Source organism: Callospermophilus lateralis, chromosome 14 (assembly GCF_048772815.1).
Source record: "Callospermophilus lateralis isolate mCalLat2 chromosome 14, mCalLat2.hap1, whole genome shotgun sequence".
Taxonomy (NCBI): Eukaryota; Metazoa; Chordata; class Mammalia; order Rodentia; family Sciuridae; genus Callospermophilus; species Callospermophilus lateralis.
This window is the reverse complement of record NC_135318.1, coordinates 14,976,231-14,994,586: the sequence shown is the minus strand read 5'-3', so window position 1 is coordinate 14,994,586 and position 18,356 is coordinate 14,976,231. Positions and strand designations below refer to the sequence as shown.

Below are 18,356 nucleotides of genomic sequence, written 5' to 3'. Positions count from 1 at the left end.
GTCTTCATGGACTTTGGAGGTGGTTAGTTCAAAGTATCTTTGAAATAGTAATTTTTAGCATTACCCTAAAGTGTAGCGCATCTGAGGCTGGCCACACTAATGTTAATAAACAAGGTCAGTTGAGAATCAACTTTCCTGTGTTCGTGGAGAAGGGAAGAGATGCAACCAGTGATGCAGGAAGCGAGAAATGGACAAAGGAAACAAAAGGGGAGAAATAGAGAAAAAATGAGAGGGAAAGGAAGGCAGGAGTATATCAAGGATGAGAGGCAACAGGAAGCAGATAAAATTCAAACGAAAGAGAAAAGGACACCGCTCCCACTCCACGTAGTTTAGCGGCATCTTGACACCCGGCTCCACGCCAGGAACAGCAACATCCCACGGCCCGCGCGCAGCGCGCTGTAAACGCGTCAGCACCCCCGAGAGCTGAGCAATGCAGTGACGTAAGAAGGCGGAACTTCCGGTCCCACCACGCCTCCCCAGGAACTTCAGCGGGGACCTTGTGAGCAGACAGGTGAGGTGCCGCTCTCCAGGCTTCGCTGACTTTCAGGAAAGACAGGCGGGCTGGCTCGGGGCCCTTGGCCGGACCTTCCACTGAGCCAGAAATAACGGTGCTGAGACAGCTCTGCGGTCATGAGCTTCCTGGAGCGGGAGGCCCCGGGGCTGCCGGCGTTCCGCGGCTCCCCAGAGCTAGAGGACGCACCTTTTGGACTGCTAAACGCAGCCCACGGTGGGGAGTAGGGGCCTGGACGTTGGGCACCCGGCCCGCAAGACGCGGCCCGGAGGGATCAGAGTCAGGTCCGGGGTGTGCTTTGCAGCATCTAGTGCGCACACCGCTTTCCGTTCATACTTAAGGCCCACTGTGTACTCACCTCGGGGAGTTTTTCCCCACCCAAGACAGCATGCAGATCGGGACCCTTTGTTCCTTGATTCGTTAATTCATTTGTTCCTCACAAGTAGTTACTGGACATCTGTTTTGTGTCCTGTCTGCCAGTTCTGGAGAGTTTATAATATCCCTTCTGAAGTTCTAAGGTCACATTCCTATCAGAAAAGAGAAATATATAACAAAAGAAACAGAATTTAGAACAAGGTCCAGTCTTTGTGCAAAAGGTTTACTTTCAACTTCTTTCAGAAACTATGAGTAAGAATATCTGAGTTGTCTGTTAAGTGTTTTCCATTTTTTTACCTAAAAGTGAAAGGTTTGAAGACCCTGAAGCCTGGCTTCCCAGCATGTAGGATGTTAGGGGACGATAAAGGCAACACAGCAGGTGCTTTTCTGAAATTTTACTATCTTGTATTTTTACAACTAAGGCTTTTAGATTAGGTGATTTTCTTCCCATAAAAAGATCCATAACCTCTTAGCATTTCCTTACTTGTAAAATTACTATAATATACTTAGGATCAAGCACTTAATTTTGTAGTCTACTTTATACTTTGAACAAAGGGAAATTAATATACTGCTTTAATGAGTATTTAACATGCAAGTCCAGTAGTCTTCAAACTTTTGAAATTCTTGTCCTTGATGTCAAGAGGCTGAAAGCTTTTTTCTGGCACATTAAAAAAAAAAAAAGTGCTTACAAATTTGATGTAATAATTGGTGAATTAGAAGCAACAAAAGAATTATGGAAAACATCTTTTAAAGTCAAGATAATTTAGCAAATCCATCCTGAGTGTAATGTATGCCTTAGTTTTTATATTTCCTCAACAGTAGTAATGGATTTTATATTCATCATCTAAGTTTGGTTTTCTGACCCACTTGTACAGATTTGAGAACTCTCATGCAGCACATATTCAAATAGCAAAATTAGAGAAATTTGAAAAGGTATAAGAAAAAAAGTGAATGTAAAAGGTGTAAGAGGAAAAAAAGTTGTAAAATTGCTGTTCATATATCCACTTATCTAGCAGAGGCTTAGAACACCAGATAGAATCTTGGTCTAACACATATCATACTTATTCTCTCTTGGACTTTCCCCTACAACATTGTGTAATTTGTTCTTTGAACTTAAATAGTACATAAAATTTTTGACATGTAGCTGGAAAAATAGTGTAATAGGAGTCCAAAGACTATAAAATTGATTTTGCCATTAAACGACCTTGAAAAAACTTGACCTTCAATTTCTCACTCTGTTGATTGCACTCTCTACTTTGTAGGCTTTGTTTAAATGAGAAAGGATTTGAATGTACTTTACAAATGAAAAGAACTACAAAAAGAAAGTGGCTTGTTGCAAGTGGGGAAATTATCTGTAAGTCAGGATATAGAAAACAGTTACTTCCATTAACAGGTTATTTTGGAGTAAGATGGAGTAGATACAAATAGTCACAGTGACCTTAAAGGTATTCTGCTTATGCATTTATATTATATGTTGACTTGCAACTGTATGTTTTGAAGTTTATATGGAACTGTATGGTATTCCTGATTTTTCTTTGTCATACCACTTAAACAGTTTGCAATTAAATAAATGCATAATTAAGTTTTGTGGTTTTAATTTTTTTGTTTTGAATAATTATTATAGATTTTATAGAGGTTGCAAAAAAACTGTACAAGAAAGTCCCCATCCCCTCTCAGCCAAGCTTCCCCAATGGTAACATTTTGAATGGCAACAAAACAATATTAAAACCAGGAAATTGAGATTGACATTGGTGGAATATACAGTTTATTGAAATTTCACCAATTTTATAAGCACTCATTTGTGTGTGTACACAGTTCTATGCAATTTTATCACACATGTAGCTTTTATAATTGTTATAATAATAAAGCAAGATACAGAATTATTTCATTAGCACAAGACTTTATATCTGCTGCTTTATAGAACCATCTAGTCCTACTCCAATCTCTCCATCTCTAAAAAAATATCATTTCAAGAAAGTTGTATAAATGGAATCATAAGTACATGACTTTTTGAAACTGGCTTTTGGCTTTTGTTTTTTCTTTAACTCAATATAATTGCTTTCCATTCCATCCAAGTTATTTGTATCAATCATTTTTTGTTGTTGTTGTTGTTGTTGTTGCTGAGTAGTATTCAGGGAATCCTACACTGAGTTTAACCATTCACTCATTGAAAGACAATTGGGTTGTATGCATTTTTGGAATATGATGATTTGAGATGCCATGGACCTTTGTTAGAAGGTTTTTGAATCAACATAAAGTTTTTATTTCTGTGGGATAAAAGCCCAAGAGTAAAATGCTGGGTCACATGGTAAGTGTGCAGTTAGTCACTTTAGCTTATTGATATGGTGAGTTACATTGATTGATTTTTTTTCCTAATTGGTTATTTATCACAGCAGAATGCATTTCTTTTCATTGTACACAAATGGAGCACAATTTTTCATTTCTCTGATTGTACACAATGCAGAGTCCCACCATTTGTACAATCACACATGTACCCAGGGTAATGATGTCTATCTCATTCCACCATCTTACCTACTACCCCTGTGCCCCCTTCTCCCCCCTTCCCCAAATTCCTTTATTTTTCCCATGCCCCTCCCATATGGATCAGCATCCACTTATCAGAGAGAACATTCGGCCTTTGGTTTTTTTTTGGATTGACTTACATCACTTAGCATGACATTCTCCAATTCCATCCATTTACCTGTAAATGCCATAATTTTATTCTCTTTTAATGCTGAGTAATATTCCATTGTTATATTATATACCACAGTTTCTTTATCCATTCATCTATTGAAGTGCATCTAGGTTGGTTCCACAGCTTAGCTATTGTGACATTCATTGATTCCTGAATGTTGAACATTCCTGGAGTAAATTTCACTTGATTGTGGTATAATATTTGTTTTATATGTTGCTGGGTTCTGTTTACTAATATTTTGTAAGAGAGGTATTGGTGGTTTTGTTGTTTAGTTTGTTTTTGTCCTGTCCTTGTCTGGTTTTGGTATCAGTAATGGCATTGCAGGGTCTTCAGCAGTAACCTGTTTCATTCTTGATTTTAGCAACTTGTGTTTTCATGTGTTTTTCAATGACAGTTTATCGATTTCATTCATTTTTCAAAATTTGTTTTAATTAGTTATACATGACAGTAGAATGTATTTTGATACATCATACCTAAATGGAGTATAACTTCTCATTTTTCTGGTTGTACATGATATGGAATCACACTGGCTGTGTAGTCATATATGCACATAGGGTAATAATGTCCAATTCTTTCTATTGTCCTCCCTAATATATCCCCCTCCTCTCTTCACTCCCCTCTACCTTATCCAAAGTACTTTTATTCTTCCCTAGCACCCCCCATTGTGAATTAGTATCCACATATCAGAGAAAATATTCAGCTTTTGGTTTGGGGGAATTGGATTATTTCACTTAGCATGATATTCTCCAATCCCATCCATTTACCGGCAAATGCCATAATTTCATTCTTCTTTAAGGCTGAATAATACTTCATTTTGTATATATACCACATTTTATCCATTCATCTGTTGAAGGGCACCTAGGTTGGTTCCATAATTTAGCTATTGTGAATTGAGCTGCTATAAACATTTATGTGGCTGTGTCACTCCTCAAATAGAGCATTTATCTCCAGGATATATAAACAACTCAAAAAACTTAACACCAAAAAAGCAATCAAATAATCCAATCAACGAATGGGCTATAACTCTTGTTAGATTTGTTTGTAAGTATTGGATTTTTTTTCATGTAGTTATAAGTGGCATCTTTTCAAAAAAAAAGTTTCACTTTCTAGTTGCTCATTGCTGGTATATAGAAATGTATTTGGTTTTTAATAATATTTTTTTATCTAAAGACCATGTTGCATTCACTTATTCATTCAAATGATGTATATTTATTCTTCTGGATTTTCTCTTATGTAATCATGTTGTGAAGAATGATATTTTCTTCCTATCCAATTCACATACCCTTATTTCTTTTTCATGTCTGGTTGCATTGGCTTAAGACCTCAAATACAATTTAGAGTTAGAAGTGTTGGTAGCAGACCTCTGTATCTTGAGTCCAAACTCAGAAAGGCATTCAGTATTTCACTTTTAATAATATGTTTGCTATAAGTTTTATATATACTTTATATTTACAAATGTATTTTATATTTATATTTTATAAAAGAAGATATGTTTCTTTTTTTAAGAGTTTTTCATGACTATTGGGTTTTTATCAAATATACTTCTGTGCAGATTGAGGTGATTATGTGCTTTTTCTCCTTTATTCATTTAATATAGTCAATTAAAATGATTAAATTTTGAATATTTAAACAACATTTTGTTTCTGATATATACACAATTTGGCTGTCATGTATTTTATATATTACAAGGTTTGATATGCTAATATTCTGAATAGAGTTTTTGCATTTATACCCATGAGGGAGATTGGCCTATAATTTTATTTTCTTATATTATCCTTGTTAGGTATTGATATCAAAGTTTGCTGGATTCATAAAATGAATTGAGAAGCAGTTCTTTTTTTATTCTCTGGACATACAAGATTGGTGTTATTTTTTTCATTGAAGTATTGGTTCTTTTATTTTATCAAGAATTATGAATTCTGTGTTTTGAATAGACATAGATCTATTAAGATTCTTCTAGTCTTTTGGTATTTGTTTTTCTTAGAAGTTTTCCATGCTAAATTTAGTGGCATAAGTTCTTTAAAATATTCCTTTTGAAGGGAGGGGAATGGTGCTAGGGATTGAACCCAGAGCCTTGTACATGCTGTGCCACTTAACTACATCCCCAGGCTCATATTATTTTATCACCTTTTTGAATCTGGAGAGATGTCCTTTTTTCACCTGTAACATTGATTATTTGGGCTTTCTTTTTCCTTGATAAGTCTCTTCACGGGCTTACTTATTTATAGGTCTTTCCAAAGAACAGAATTTTGGGTTCAGTAGTGCTTTCTAATATAAACCTTTGTCCCTGGCTTATTGATTTCTACTCTTCATCATTATCATTTTTCTACTTTATTTACTTGAATTTGTCTGCTTTTTCATATTCCTTTACCTAGATCCTTCATTTCCATCTTTTTTCCTAATAGGTATATATCTCAAGACTAAATTTTTCTGTACTTGTGCTTTTATTTGTATTCTGCATGTCTTGATAGGTCATAATCTTTGTTCTGTCTCATTTCTCTGTTATCCTCTTAGTTTTATATTAATTGCATTATCTGTTTCCCCTTTTATACACTTGTTATATGTTTTTACACAATTCTTATAGTGGTTACTGACTTTTTGAACAAATTTTAAAAAATATTTCCTCTGGCTTTTCTAATTGTCCTCCATGGGAGATTATTTGGAAGCAAGCTAGTCTGCCTCTGCCTTTGCTAATGCAGATTCAAACTTAATTTTAATGTATATTTTAAACAAAAAAAGAACCTCTAGTTAAAAACAACTCTCAGACTCACCTCTGTTATTTGTATACTCAACATTGAATGAATATAATCAACATATTGATATTAGTTATTAGGCCACTAAAAAAAAAAAAACTTGAAATAGAGCCACTGACTTTTGTTTATTTTCTTATATTGTTTTTTGATGAGTTAGCAATTTGAGGAGTTAGAAGATCTTATCCACTTATGTAATAAATAATACAAGTTATTATTAAGCATTGGAAGAAAACTATCTTACTAAATTAAATATAATTTAATAGAAGACTATCTGGAAATAGCAACACAAGTTTTTTGTTTTTTGGGGTTTTTTTTAATTAGCATTGGCAATTCTGGTACCTAAAGCAATTCTAGTACCTAAAATAAAATGTAGGCATTATTTGCATATGTATTCTGAAGCCTGAATCAAATATATTTACAACTCCACTTATTATAATTTTTTTTAGAGAGAGAGAATTCTAATATTATTTTTTAGTTATTGGCGGACACAACATCTTTGTTTGTATGTGGTGCTGAGGATCGAACGCGGGCCGCACGCATGCCAGGCGAGCGCGCTACCGCTTGAGCCACATCCCCAGCCCCATACTCCACTTATTTTTGTTCATTAGTTCAGTTGTAAGGTTATTGTCTAGCTATAGTATAAAGACTTGTTATTATAAATATTTACATTATAAATACTATAATAAATAACAAATTTTATAGATTTGAATCTCTTAAGATTTATACCCATCTGATACTGGTTTTCTGTTTTAAATATTGTCTAGGTTTGCATACAATTTAGTTGGAAAAAAATTCTCTTACCACATAAAGTTAGAAACCCATTGGTTTCTAACATTGTTATGTGTTCTACATATCTACAAATGAACACCTGCATTTAAGAAAACAGGTCTGCCTAGATTGCACAAGTTATGTTCACACTTGATTTTCACCCTACCTAGATCTTGATGCTTATCAGATTTATTTCTTTCAAGATCATTTATAGGCTGAGGGTGAAGGTGGAACAATCACTCTTTTTCAATATATAATTGTAACACATTTTTCTTTGTTAATCTGACACTTGCTTGCAGAACTGAATTACTTTGGATTCTTAGGTAAGCAAGAATTCAAACTCTCATTTTTGAGTTTTCATTTGCTTCTTATACATAGCTGTGTGGGAGTCAGAAATATAAGAGTGGAGGAAAGTAAAAGATTCTTTAGAGATACATGTTAATTCCATGCTTCTCTTTTCTATTTTATTTGAAATGTTTTAGAATTGCAACTGCTTGTTTTCCAATTTGTATATACTATACTTAAATTTCATATCTACTTGGATTTTCATTAGTTTGGTGGCTAATCAAATTCCCAAGATGTCATAGTCTCAAATATTTATAAGTTGAATGTATTTAGTAACTCAGAATTCTCCTCTGGTGAAAGTGTGACTTGTGTCTTCACAGTCAGTTCTAATTTAATACTGTGTTTCACAGCTCCATCTAATATTGTTTCTAATACATGGTAAATGTCAGAAGACCTTAATAGAAACACTCTGTTTAAGATAGTTTTGGAGACTGGGCTACAGTGACATTTATTAGTGAATTAAAAGTCAATTCATACCAAAAGTTGAATGATAGTTTTGTTTATTTAATCAATATATTTTGAATAAAGAGTGGTTCCCACTTTTTAAGTAAGGATTTTTCATTTTTCTTAGTATTGCTATTTAAGAAAAAAGAGTGTATGACTTCTGGTTAAACATGGAGATTAGAATGTATATTATTTCTTCCTACTCCCTAAATTCCCTAAGCTGACAGTAAAAATAGTAAAGGCATAAACAAAGAGAATAGCACTGACAACAGAACATCAAACTGGAGAAGTGAAATTTTAAAAATGTTAGAAAGTAAATGGATAAATTTTAAGCAACTTTATAGCAGTTTTGATGGAATGTAACATTTGGTCATAATATTGAACTACAGCTTGTTTAATCATTCCCAAAATTGAGTCATGATAGAATTTTTAGTATCTGCATAATGGATTATCATAATTCACTTATCCATTCCTCCATTAATGACTATATAGGATCTTCAGCTTTTCACCATAATAAATAGCATTCCATGCATTAGGTTTTTTAAAATTTTTTTTAATTGTTGATAGATCCTTATTTTATTTATTTGTTTGTATGTAATGCTGAGGACCAAACCCAGAGCCTCACACATGCCAAGCAAGTGCGGTACCACTGAGCCACAGCCAGAGTCCCCCATGCATTAGTTTTAAAAAGTATTTTTGATATTTTTTTAGAATCAATTCCTCAAAATGACTAAATTGAAGTATATGCCTTTAATGGGTATTGACTAGTGCTGCTAGATTGCTTCCCAAAGGCTGTTTTCATTATTACCATCTATGTGTGTTTTATCTTTCATTCCCAGAATCTAGAGTAGCTCGTGGGTGTGCCACATGGTGGCACTTACGTACAATACCATAGACTCAGGAAGCTAAGGCAAAAGGATCACAAGTTTGAGGCCAGCTTCAATTTAATGAGATCCTATTTCAAAAAATTTAAAAGGCAGCAGAGATTGGGGATATAGTTCAGTGATAGAGCACACCCCTGGGTTCAGTTCCCAGTATATCCCCCCCGCAGAAGAAGAGCTGGCTAGTCTTCTATATACACTGTAGCATTTCCTTCTTGGTATTTTGAAAATTGTCTTTTTAATTCTTCAGTTAATTATTTTTGGCTCAAAGTTTTACATTTTGCTGCTTTTCTCCCTTTATTTAGAAATGGACTCAGAAATCAAGGAAGAAATCCCTGTACATGAGGAATTTGTTCTATGTGGTGGAGTTGAAACACAGGTTCTAAAATGTGGTCCTTGGGATGACCTCTTTAATGATCAAAATGTCAACAGACCTAAACTGCTTATTTTCATTATTCCTGGTAAGTAGAAAAATCTGGATGAGAAGACTTTATACAGATAGCCATCACTATTTCTCTTTCTTTTCTTTTCTTTATTCACTTGGCTTGAAAGTGAATAGTATTTAGAAGAAAAAATCAACTGTAAATTTAATAGCATATACATTAAAAATGCAGAAAATTAACATAGAATTTTCATAATTAATTAACTACCTGAATCACTTCTTTTTTCCATGTATATTTTTTGGCCTGCATATTTTTTGCTCTCCTCTCCATATTACAATTAAAAAAAAACAGAATAGATTGATATTCTCATCTTTCCTCTAGCATCTGTGGCCAACATTTGTTTTTTGTTATCAGTTTAAAAATAGTTTAATTAATAATCAGCTTTATAACTCTTGGTAATGTCATGCAAAGTTTTAGTATTGTTGATAAAATTGAAAAAATCTCCATCAATTTTCTTTTACACATAACTTGAAAATTTTAAGGCAATTCAAGTTTTCTTGTTTGTAACAACCGAAATGTTCTTTGAGCTGACATCCCTCATCCACCAGGTGAGTCATTACTGTCCTCACTATAGTGACATTAGTCACTACTGTCCTCACTATAGTGTTATAATTATACTGTCCTCACTATAGTGTTATTATAGTGACAGATAGTCATTACTGTCCTCACTATAGTGTTACGAGTTTTACATTATCAGTGTCAGGTTTTAGTGTCACATAAACAAAAAATTATCTTATTTTGATGTGCTCCTATGATTCACTTCTCATTATCAACTGGTTGTCAAGTCATTCAAGAAACTATTTATTATCTTTTAAAATATGTATTAGAGTCCTCATAATATTGTTATAACCAAGTTGCATAGACCGAACAGATTTATAATAGCATTTTTCTATAATTAAACTCTTTAAAGAAAAGCTCAGTTAATAAGGATGTTTAAAATACTATATCAGTGAACCTGGAAAAAACCTCACATATAACTTTTGCAAATATCAGAACAGTTACCGATACCAGGTCTTATGCAGGCAGTTTTTGCATGTACTGTGATATTTGTGTCATCAAGCCCAGTAAGTTGGAAGAGTGGGCAGGAAGAGTGTTCCTGGAGGCCATTTCTATGCTAGACTAGCTAGTGGTAACTCATCTTTAGAGGGAAGTGGTTGTATATCCTGTGAAATGAAAATGAACCTAAACTTTAACCCACTGCCAGCCAGATCCTGAAAAGCAGATTGAAGATCTTTTAATTTAGTTTCATCTTTTCTAGTGAACCTTAGATCTAGAATTTCTGTTAAACAACAATGTATTTGGACTTATTTTAAATAGTTGAACTGAGCAAAAGAGGCAATTTGATAACTCACTGTAGAACATAGTAAATCATTTAATTTTCAATTGGTAATATAGAATCAAATGAAGTGTCTTGTACTATGAATCCAGTAATTAGAGATCTAGCAGACAACGCTCTAGAAGAGACCAAAGTTTACACATGATAACCTTCTATATAAATGGGGAGTCATGCTAACTTGATATATGACAGTTTTGTCCCCTGTAAAGTTAACTGGAAGGCATAGTCTATAAGTACAGTGCTTAAACGGAATTCATTGACTGTCAGGGTCTAGATATTATAATCATAATCTCTGTTGTACTTTGCTTGAGCATTTGACTATTATGTGTTCTTTGGGTGTGTGTTTATAGCACATTTTGATACAAACATTTGATTTAAAAAGTATTTACTTGCCTTTTTGTACTGGAATATTTTTCAACATTCCTATTTCTAGAGATCTGAAAGAAAAAGAGAGAGACAGGGGGTAGGGGATGGGGGGGGGGTGGATAGCTCTTGTTTAGTTGCATAAGCAAAGCCCATGTAATTTTCTTTGTGGTTTCTTAACCAGAAAGTTTAGTTCATGGTTTGTAAAGTATTACATAAGTCATAACATTTAAATGGTGAAGTATGAAGCATGCAATCATATTTAAACATCTTATGTTGTGTGTTCCATTTCTGTCTCTGCTATAAATTGGATCATCATGTTATTGGCCATGTATTCATTTTGAAAAAACTTACTGTAAATGATTGTCATGTGTCCAACCCAGTGCTGCTAGGTACACTGGATACAGAGAATTACAACAAGCCATGGCTACTTTTTTAAAACTTAAACTTTTAGGTTTGAGTAAGAAGATTTACCCAGTGAGAAATAAATTTTAAAATGAGATAATTTATTTCTTTCTACTTACAATGCAGACACACAGGAAGTAATAGAGTTAGGGGCTATAATATGAAGTTGATAATCTGATGGAGTTTTTAGCGGAGGCCAAGGGAGAGTAAGAGCTAACACACCTTCATTAGGAATTTCGCATTGCATTCCCCAAGGCCTTCAAGGGAATAGATGTTATATATTCCACACTTGTAAAAGGAAATAATGGAACTGGAGAAATACCCATTCTCTTGGATAACTCTTCCCTTTTTCTTGTGCCTAGCCTCAGTTTCAACTACACACTGATTATTCCCTACTCTGCATATATATTTTAATTAACAAAATTTATATATCTGTATATATTTATGATATACACAATATTTTATACATGTATCCATTGCAAAATGGCTAAACCAAGGTAATTAATATATGAGTTACTTCACATACTTTTTTTGTGCTGAGAATACTTGAAATCTCCTAGTAATTTTCAAGATTACATTGTTATCAATTGTAGTTACCATGATGTGTGATCTTTTCAACTTATTTGCCTGTCTCACTGAACTTTTGTGTTCTTGGCCAGCATCTCCCCAATTCTTTTACTTCCCACCCTGTTAACCAGCATTCTGCTCTCTGCTTCTGTGGATTTGACTTTTTTTAAATCCTGTATATAAGTGAGATTATGAAGTATGTGTCTTTATGTGCCTGGCTTATTTAATTTACTATAATGTCCTCTTGGTTTACCATGTTATCACAAATGGCAGTATTTCTTCCTTTTTTGAAGGCTGAGTAGTATTCAATTGTGAATATATACCACATTTTCTTTATCCAGTCTTCTTTGATGGACACTGAAATTGTTTCCATGTCTTGGGAATAGTGCTGCAATTAACATAGGAGAACAAATGTCTCTTCAAGATACAGGTTTTGTTTCCATCCTAGAAATAAGAGGTTGGGTCTTAGCTAGTTCTATTTTTAGTTTTTGGAGGAACCTCCATTTTTCATAATGCCTATACTAATTTACATTCCCACTAATATGTGCAAAGTTTCTCTTTTCTCCATATCCTCACTAGTACTTGTCTTTTGTCTTTTTGCTAATAGCTCTTCTAGAAGATGTAAGGTGATATCTCATTTTGGTTATAATTTGCATTTCTCTGATAGGTGATGGTGTTGAACATTTTCTTAAATACCTGTTAGTTGTATGAGTTCCTTCAGTATTTTGGGTATTAACTCCTTATCAGATGGATCTTAATCATTTCAGAGTTATATCCATACAGTTTAAAAAAAAAGTAGAAAAGAAACAGAAAAAACACTTAATGTACTGATGTGGAACAATTTTAATTTATAGCAAAAGAAAAAAAAGCAAGGATCAGAACTGTATGCATCACTGTCATTTGTATATAAAATGTGAAAAGGTAATACATGAAATATCTGAAAGGATACACAAGAAAGGAGAAACTTTGAAGCTGAATAGCTGGTGCCTGCTAAAGGCAGGAGCCTGGATTTCCATGCTTGCACCACACCCACCACTTCTTCTGCCCCTGACTCATTTAGTATCATTCAGCAAATATCAAATTTTTAAGTTAACTGCCTGCCACACCTCTATGAAATGTTTTCTTTGTTTATTGGCCATCATGTTTTCATATGATAGTGATTTAACAAAAATAATTCTATCTGATTTTTAGCATGATTGAATTTTTAATGTTGATGCATGGATTGTATAAAATATGCAACATCACACATAGATGTATTTCTGGTGCTCTGCTGCAATTGATTAACTTACAGATCAGGAATTCTTCATTTTATTTCATGAAGTTCCCTTCATTGTATCATTGTATGGCACATTTATAATTATACATGCCACATTGTTAAGTATATTCATGAAGAAATAACTTCCATTTTCCTGGGTATATTAAAAGGATCCTATTATGGTTTTCCTTTCAGTTTGTAAGTGTGCATAATATTAATTAATTTTTTAGTACAAAACCAATTATATTTTCCTGTGAAAAACTCTACTGTGTCATGATGTATTTTTTTAATTTTATTATTTTTATTATAATAATTCACACATTAATTCACTGTAATATTTCCATACATTATGTATTTTTTTACATTTTGATGACTCAGTTTAGTAAAATTTTCCTAGATATCTTCATGGGGCCATTGGTATATATTTTTCTAATTCTTCTTCTTCTTCTTTTTTTTTTTTTTTTTTTTTTTTGTAATGTCTTTGCCTGGTTTTGGTATGAAAGTGATGTTGTCCTGATACAAAGAACTGGAAAATTTCCTTCCTTGTCCATTTTCTGGGAGAGTTTTATAGATTTGGTATTATTTCTTCCTTAAGTATTTGATAGAATTCACCAGTGAATCCATACAGACCTGGATTTTCTTTGTGGGAAAATTATTAATTTTAATTTCTTTAGTTGATAATAGGACTATTCTGTTTCTTTTTGAGTGAGCATGATAGTTTCTTTTCAGAGAGTTATCCACTTCATTCATCTGTTCTAAATTTATGCTACAAAAATTTTCATAATATTTCCTAATTATTCTTTGGATACAGAAAAATATTTTTTTCCAAATTTTTGTTCACTTGTTTATTTATTTTTTGTATGTGGTGCTGAGGATCGAGCCCAAGGTCTCGCACGTATGAGGTGAATGCTCTACCACAGAGCCACAATCCCCGCCCCCAGAAAAATATTTTTAAATGTAAATCTGCTCATGCCTTAACCTTGCTATACTCACTCTTCCAGTATTATGTAGATTAAAAGTCAAATTACCATTGAGCATAGTGACACACCTGTGATCCCAGCACGTTGGAAGACTAAGGCAGAAGTATCACAAGTTTGAGGCCAGCCCAGGCAACTTAGTGAGAACCTGTCTCAAAATTTAAAAAGGACTTGCGATGCAGCTCAGTGGTATAGCCCCACTGAATGCAATCCATACATTAGATATAGAAAAGAAGAACCAAGAATTGGACTCTCTTCTGTTGCTTTAGGAGCCATGTACTTTATTTCCTTTTCTGTTTTTTTTTTTTTTTCATGTTCTTTATTTCTTGAGAGCCTTTGCTTAATGTTGTCTTTCCTCAGATTATCTATCTTGTGCCTTGCTTGGTGGCTTTCATATGGTAAATGCTCAAAAAATAATTGATGGCCTAAAGAAAATGCAAGAGAAGCTATAATGCCAAATAGAGTGAATGAGCATGTAGTCATAGGCATATCATTTACTTGATGATGATGAAATAGTGGCTAAGAACATTAAGGGGGTTTTCTTAAGTCCTTATGGTTAGTAAGGGAAAAAACTCAAACTTATACCCAGAGAGAGGGAGAAAAATTTATTTCATAGCTGTTCTATTATCTAGTACTCATTGGTTTTTATATATCCTGTCATTGTAGATGTTGCATCTAAATTATGTAGTTGTTATCTTTACTATCTTCTTAATGTTAAATCAGTTTTTAATTATAATAATAATAGATACAATTTATTGAGCTCTTACTGTGTGCCACATATTGGTATAAGTGGTTGTTTATTCACTATCTCTGATGCCACCTACTTTATAGAGCTATTATAAGACTAATTAAAACTACAAATATACAGAATATCTAGACCAGGTCATTTGTGTATTTTTTTTATTCAACATTATTATTTTCTTTCATCTGTTCTTTCAGTGATCATATATTTATTGAACACTAGCCATCTATGTGGCCTTGAGCAAGTTATTTAACCTCTTGGTACCTTGTTACTATCTTGTTTAAAGTGTAATTAATTAAGTTAGTGGATGTAAAACCCTTAAATACTGCATGCAGTAACTTACTGCACTTAAAAAATGTTAGCTTTTAGTAGTTTCTAGCCATATGAGGAAGTCTGTAGAACTTCACCACAGTACAAAACATTTGAATATGGGGTAGAACACACTCCTAGATTATAATCAGTGATATAAAATATTAAATCTTTTTAAAATAATGTATAAATAAATTAAATTTTAATAAGAATCCCTAAGAGATTTTTAAAAATTAGTGAAGCTAATCCTAACATTTATGAGACCAGCCTTGAAAATTTAGAAAGAGAAAAATAAAGAAAAGGGGTTTGCCCTACCAGTTACTGAGACATTAAAAACACAGTGTAGTAATTAAGACAGGATGGTACTGGCAGAGGAGAAAAGCAAAAATAAACAGGATTATTTGGAATCAGAATTAGCAAGCTGACATAAATTTTTGTATTGGCTCAAAAGACATTTCAAATCAATGCAAAGAGTTATATAATAAATGATCTTGGGACACTTGGCTAGCTACTAGGAAAGAAGCTGGATTGCTACTTTGCACTTTATACTTAAAAATATTCCAAACTTACTGAAAATTTATATTTATAAAACATGAAGCAGTGCCACCCACATCCATCTTTGTTGCACAACCCCTGTGCTAGTATACCCTTCCCCTCTTCCATCTCCCTTAGCTAAGAGTACAGAACTGCATTTGAGGAAGTTTTTACCTGTTTGACAAAAATGACAATAGTACCATCACAAAAAGGAATTTGGAACTTGGAGCAATTAGAGCACTAGGTTAGCATGCAACGAAAGCAAACTGACAGTATGGCTATACATTGGTATACAAGTTTGAATTGCTAACATTTATGTAGCACATATTATGTTGCAGGCAATGTTGAATTAATTCATTTGGTCATTACACAAAGTAGTATGACTATTATCTCCATTTCATAGATGAAGAAATAGGACACAGAGAGGTTAAATAACTTGCCAAAGTTCACATAGTTCATAAGTGGGGAAGCCAGGACTCCAAACCAGGCACTCTGGCTCCAGTCTTTGCTGGGGATAGAACTTGATTCCTGAGTTACATCCCCAGCATCTTTTTAAATTTTTGACATAGAGTCTCACTAAGTTGCTGAAGCTGGCCTCAGTTGTTATCCTCCTGCTTCCATCCCCCAAATCATTAACACTGCCTATGAGGCCATTATAGGGGATTACAAGTATATGCCACGGTGCCCAGCTCCGTTTTGTTTTGTTTTGTCTGTTTTGGTTTGGGTTTTTTTTTTTTTTTTTTTTTTTTTTTTGTGGTGCTGGGGATTAAACCCAGGGCTTTGTGCATGCAAGGCAAGCACTCTACCAACTGAGCTATATGCCCAGCCCTTTTTAAAAAAATTTTTTTTTGTTGTAGATGAACATAATAGCTTTATTTTATTTGTTTATTTTTTTAAGTGGTGCCAGGGATCAAATCCAGTGTCGCATGCTAGGCAAATGCTTTACCACTGAGCCATAACCCCGCCCCCCCCCAGCTCCTTTTTTTGAGATAGGTTCTTACCATATTGCCTAGGTTAGTCAAGAACTCCTGGACTTTAGTGATCCTCCAACCTTAGCCTTCCACAAGCGTGCTCTACTACACCTGGCTTAGAATCTATGCATCTTGCTGTGCTGCCTAACCAGGAAACTGAAAGATATGAACAGTTGAGAAAAAAATCAGTGAAGTTTGGCTGTGGTTATTTATATCAGTGCACTCAAGTAAGGTGGAGAAAATCTAACAAGAAGAAATCAATAAGTTGAATGGAGAAATAGATAGTGATAGCAATGGACTAGTAACTGTGAAGATGAACCAGACAATTGCAAGATGAAAACCCCATTTCACTGTCGTTTTCCAATGCACATGTGTTAGATTGAATCTTTTTAAAAAGATAATTTATTTATTCAATTTATCTATATCAAAAGTATGCCAAAAATACTTTCTGAATACACACAAGAAAAATATGTATTAGTTTGTGTCCTTCAAAGATAATACACAGTTTGCAGCATAAGTACTTGTGATAATGACAAGTCAACACTGAGTATTCCTTAATGATCTCTTTGTGTGGAATAGTAACCCTGATTTGACGGGCCTGTTTGTTTAGTTTTCATGCAGCTTAATAAATGAGCCAGTCAAACCTTGAAGGGTCTTATAGGCAGTGTTAGTGATTTCAGACTTTATCCAAATGACAGTGGGAAGCCACTCAAGGGTGTTTTAAAAGGATGAGATTTGAAGATATATCTCTATGGTTTCCTGAAGAATGGATTCCAAGGGGACAAGAGCCGACAGACCTGTTAGGATGCTGTTGTAGGAAACCTGGGAAGTGATGATCACTAATGGAGAGAGATGGGCAAATTTGAGATGAATTTTGGAAGCTAACTTGGCAGAACTTATTGGTAAGCTGGATGTGAAGGACAGGGAGAAAACAAGAATGAGTCTCAGTGTTTGGGTTTAAGCACTTGGTTTGTGTTTAGTGATTCCAGTTAGTGTATTGAGGAATAGGGAGAATTTACTTGAAAGAGTTGGAGAAAAAGCAGGAACAGAATTTTCTGAGTGGTTATTCCCAGACTTAAGGTAGAAAGGATATTAAAAATTAAAGTATAGGTATAAAATTGCAGGATTTGTAGAGCACAGTGTGAAGAGAAATTGACCTTTCCTTTCTAGTCAGCATCTTCTTACAGGAGTTTGGTTAATCTAAGGTCTTTGTCTCTTTCCTAGGTAACCCGGGTTTTTCTTCTTTTTATGTGCCATTTGCAAAAGCTTTGTACTCTTTGACAAACAGATGCTTTCCAGTTTGGACTATCAGTCATGCTGGGCATGCCTTGGCCCCCAAAGACACGAAGATTCTTACAGCATCAGAAGGTATGTCCTTGTTAACATTTAGTTTCCTTTACAGTGAATGAGTATTCTTGTTTCTAGAAAGCCATAAGATTAAGAGTTTTCCATCCCCTACACTTTGCGCCACTATATGTAACAGGTGACTTTGATGTGCCTTAATCAGATTACAGGTGTATGAGCAAAATAAATGTTGTTATTGTTTTAAGTTACTATGTTGTGGCAATGTTTTTTTAATAACGCAACAGATAACCAAGTCAGACCAAAAAATTTATTGGTAAACTTCTGTATTTGTTTTTTTAGTTATATAATTAAGATTAATTTAACCTAACAGTCTTACA

At 33.9% G+C, this 18,356-nt stretch overlaps 1 protein-coding gene across 4 annotated transcripts in view; it reads left to right on the top strand.

The window, feature by feature from the left end:
- Positions 1-460: 460 nt before the first annotated feature.
- The window catches only part of Ldah (lipid droplet associated hydrolase), a 91,198-nt gene continuing 73,302 nt past the window's right edge, over positions 461-18,356 (top strand). For 3 of the 4 annotated variants that reach the window (XR_013088594.1, XM_076832939.2, XM_076832942.1), the window contains exons 1-3: positions 461-511; positions 9,078-9,233; positions 17,899-18,042. Coding sequence is in view for 3 of the 4 variants with exons in the window: in XM_076832939.2 (XP_076689054.1) it covers positions 9,080-9,233; positions 17,899-18,042 (298 nt within the window). In the remaining variant the exon portion in view is untranslated. Of the gene's footprint in view, positions 512-9,077; positions 9,234-17,898; positions 18,043-18,356 lie in introns of those variants that run through there. The other variant, XM_076832941.2, reaches the window with a different exon arrangement.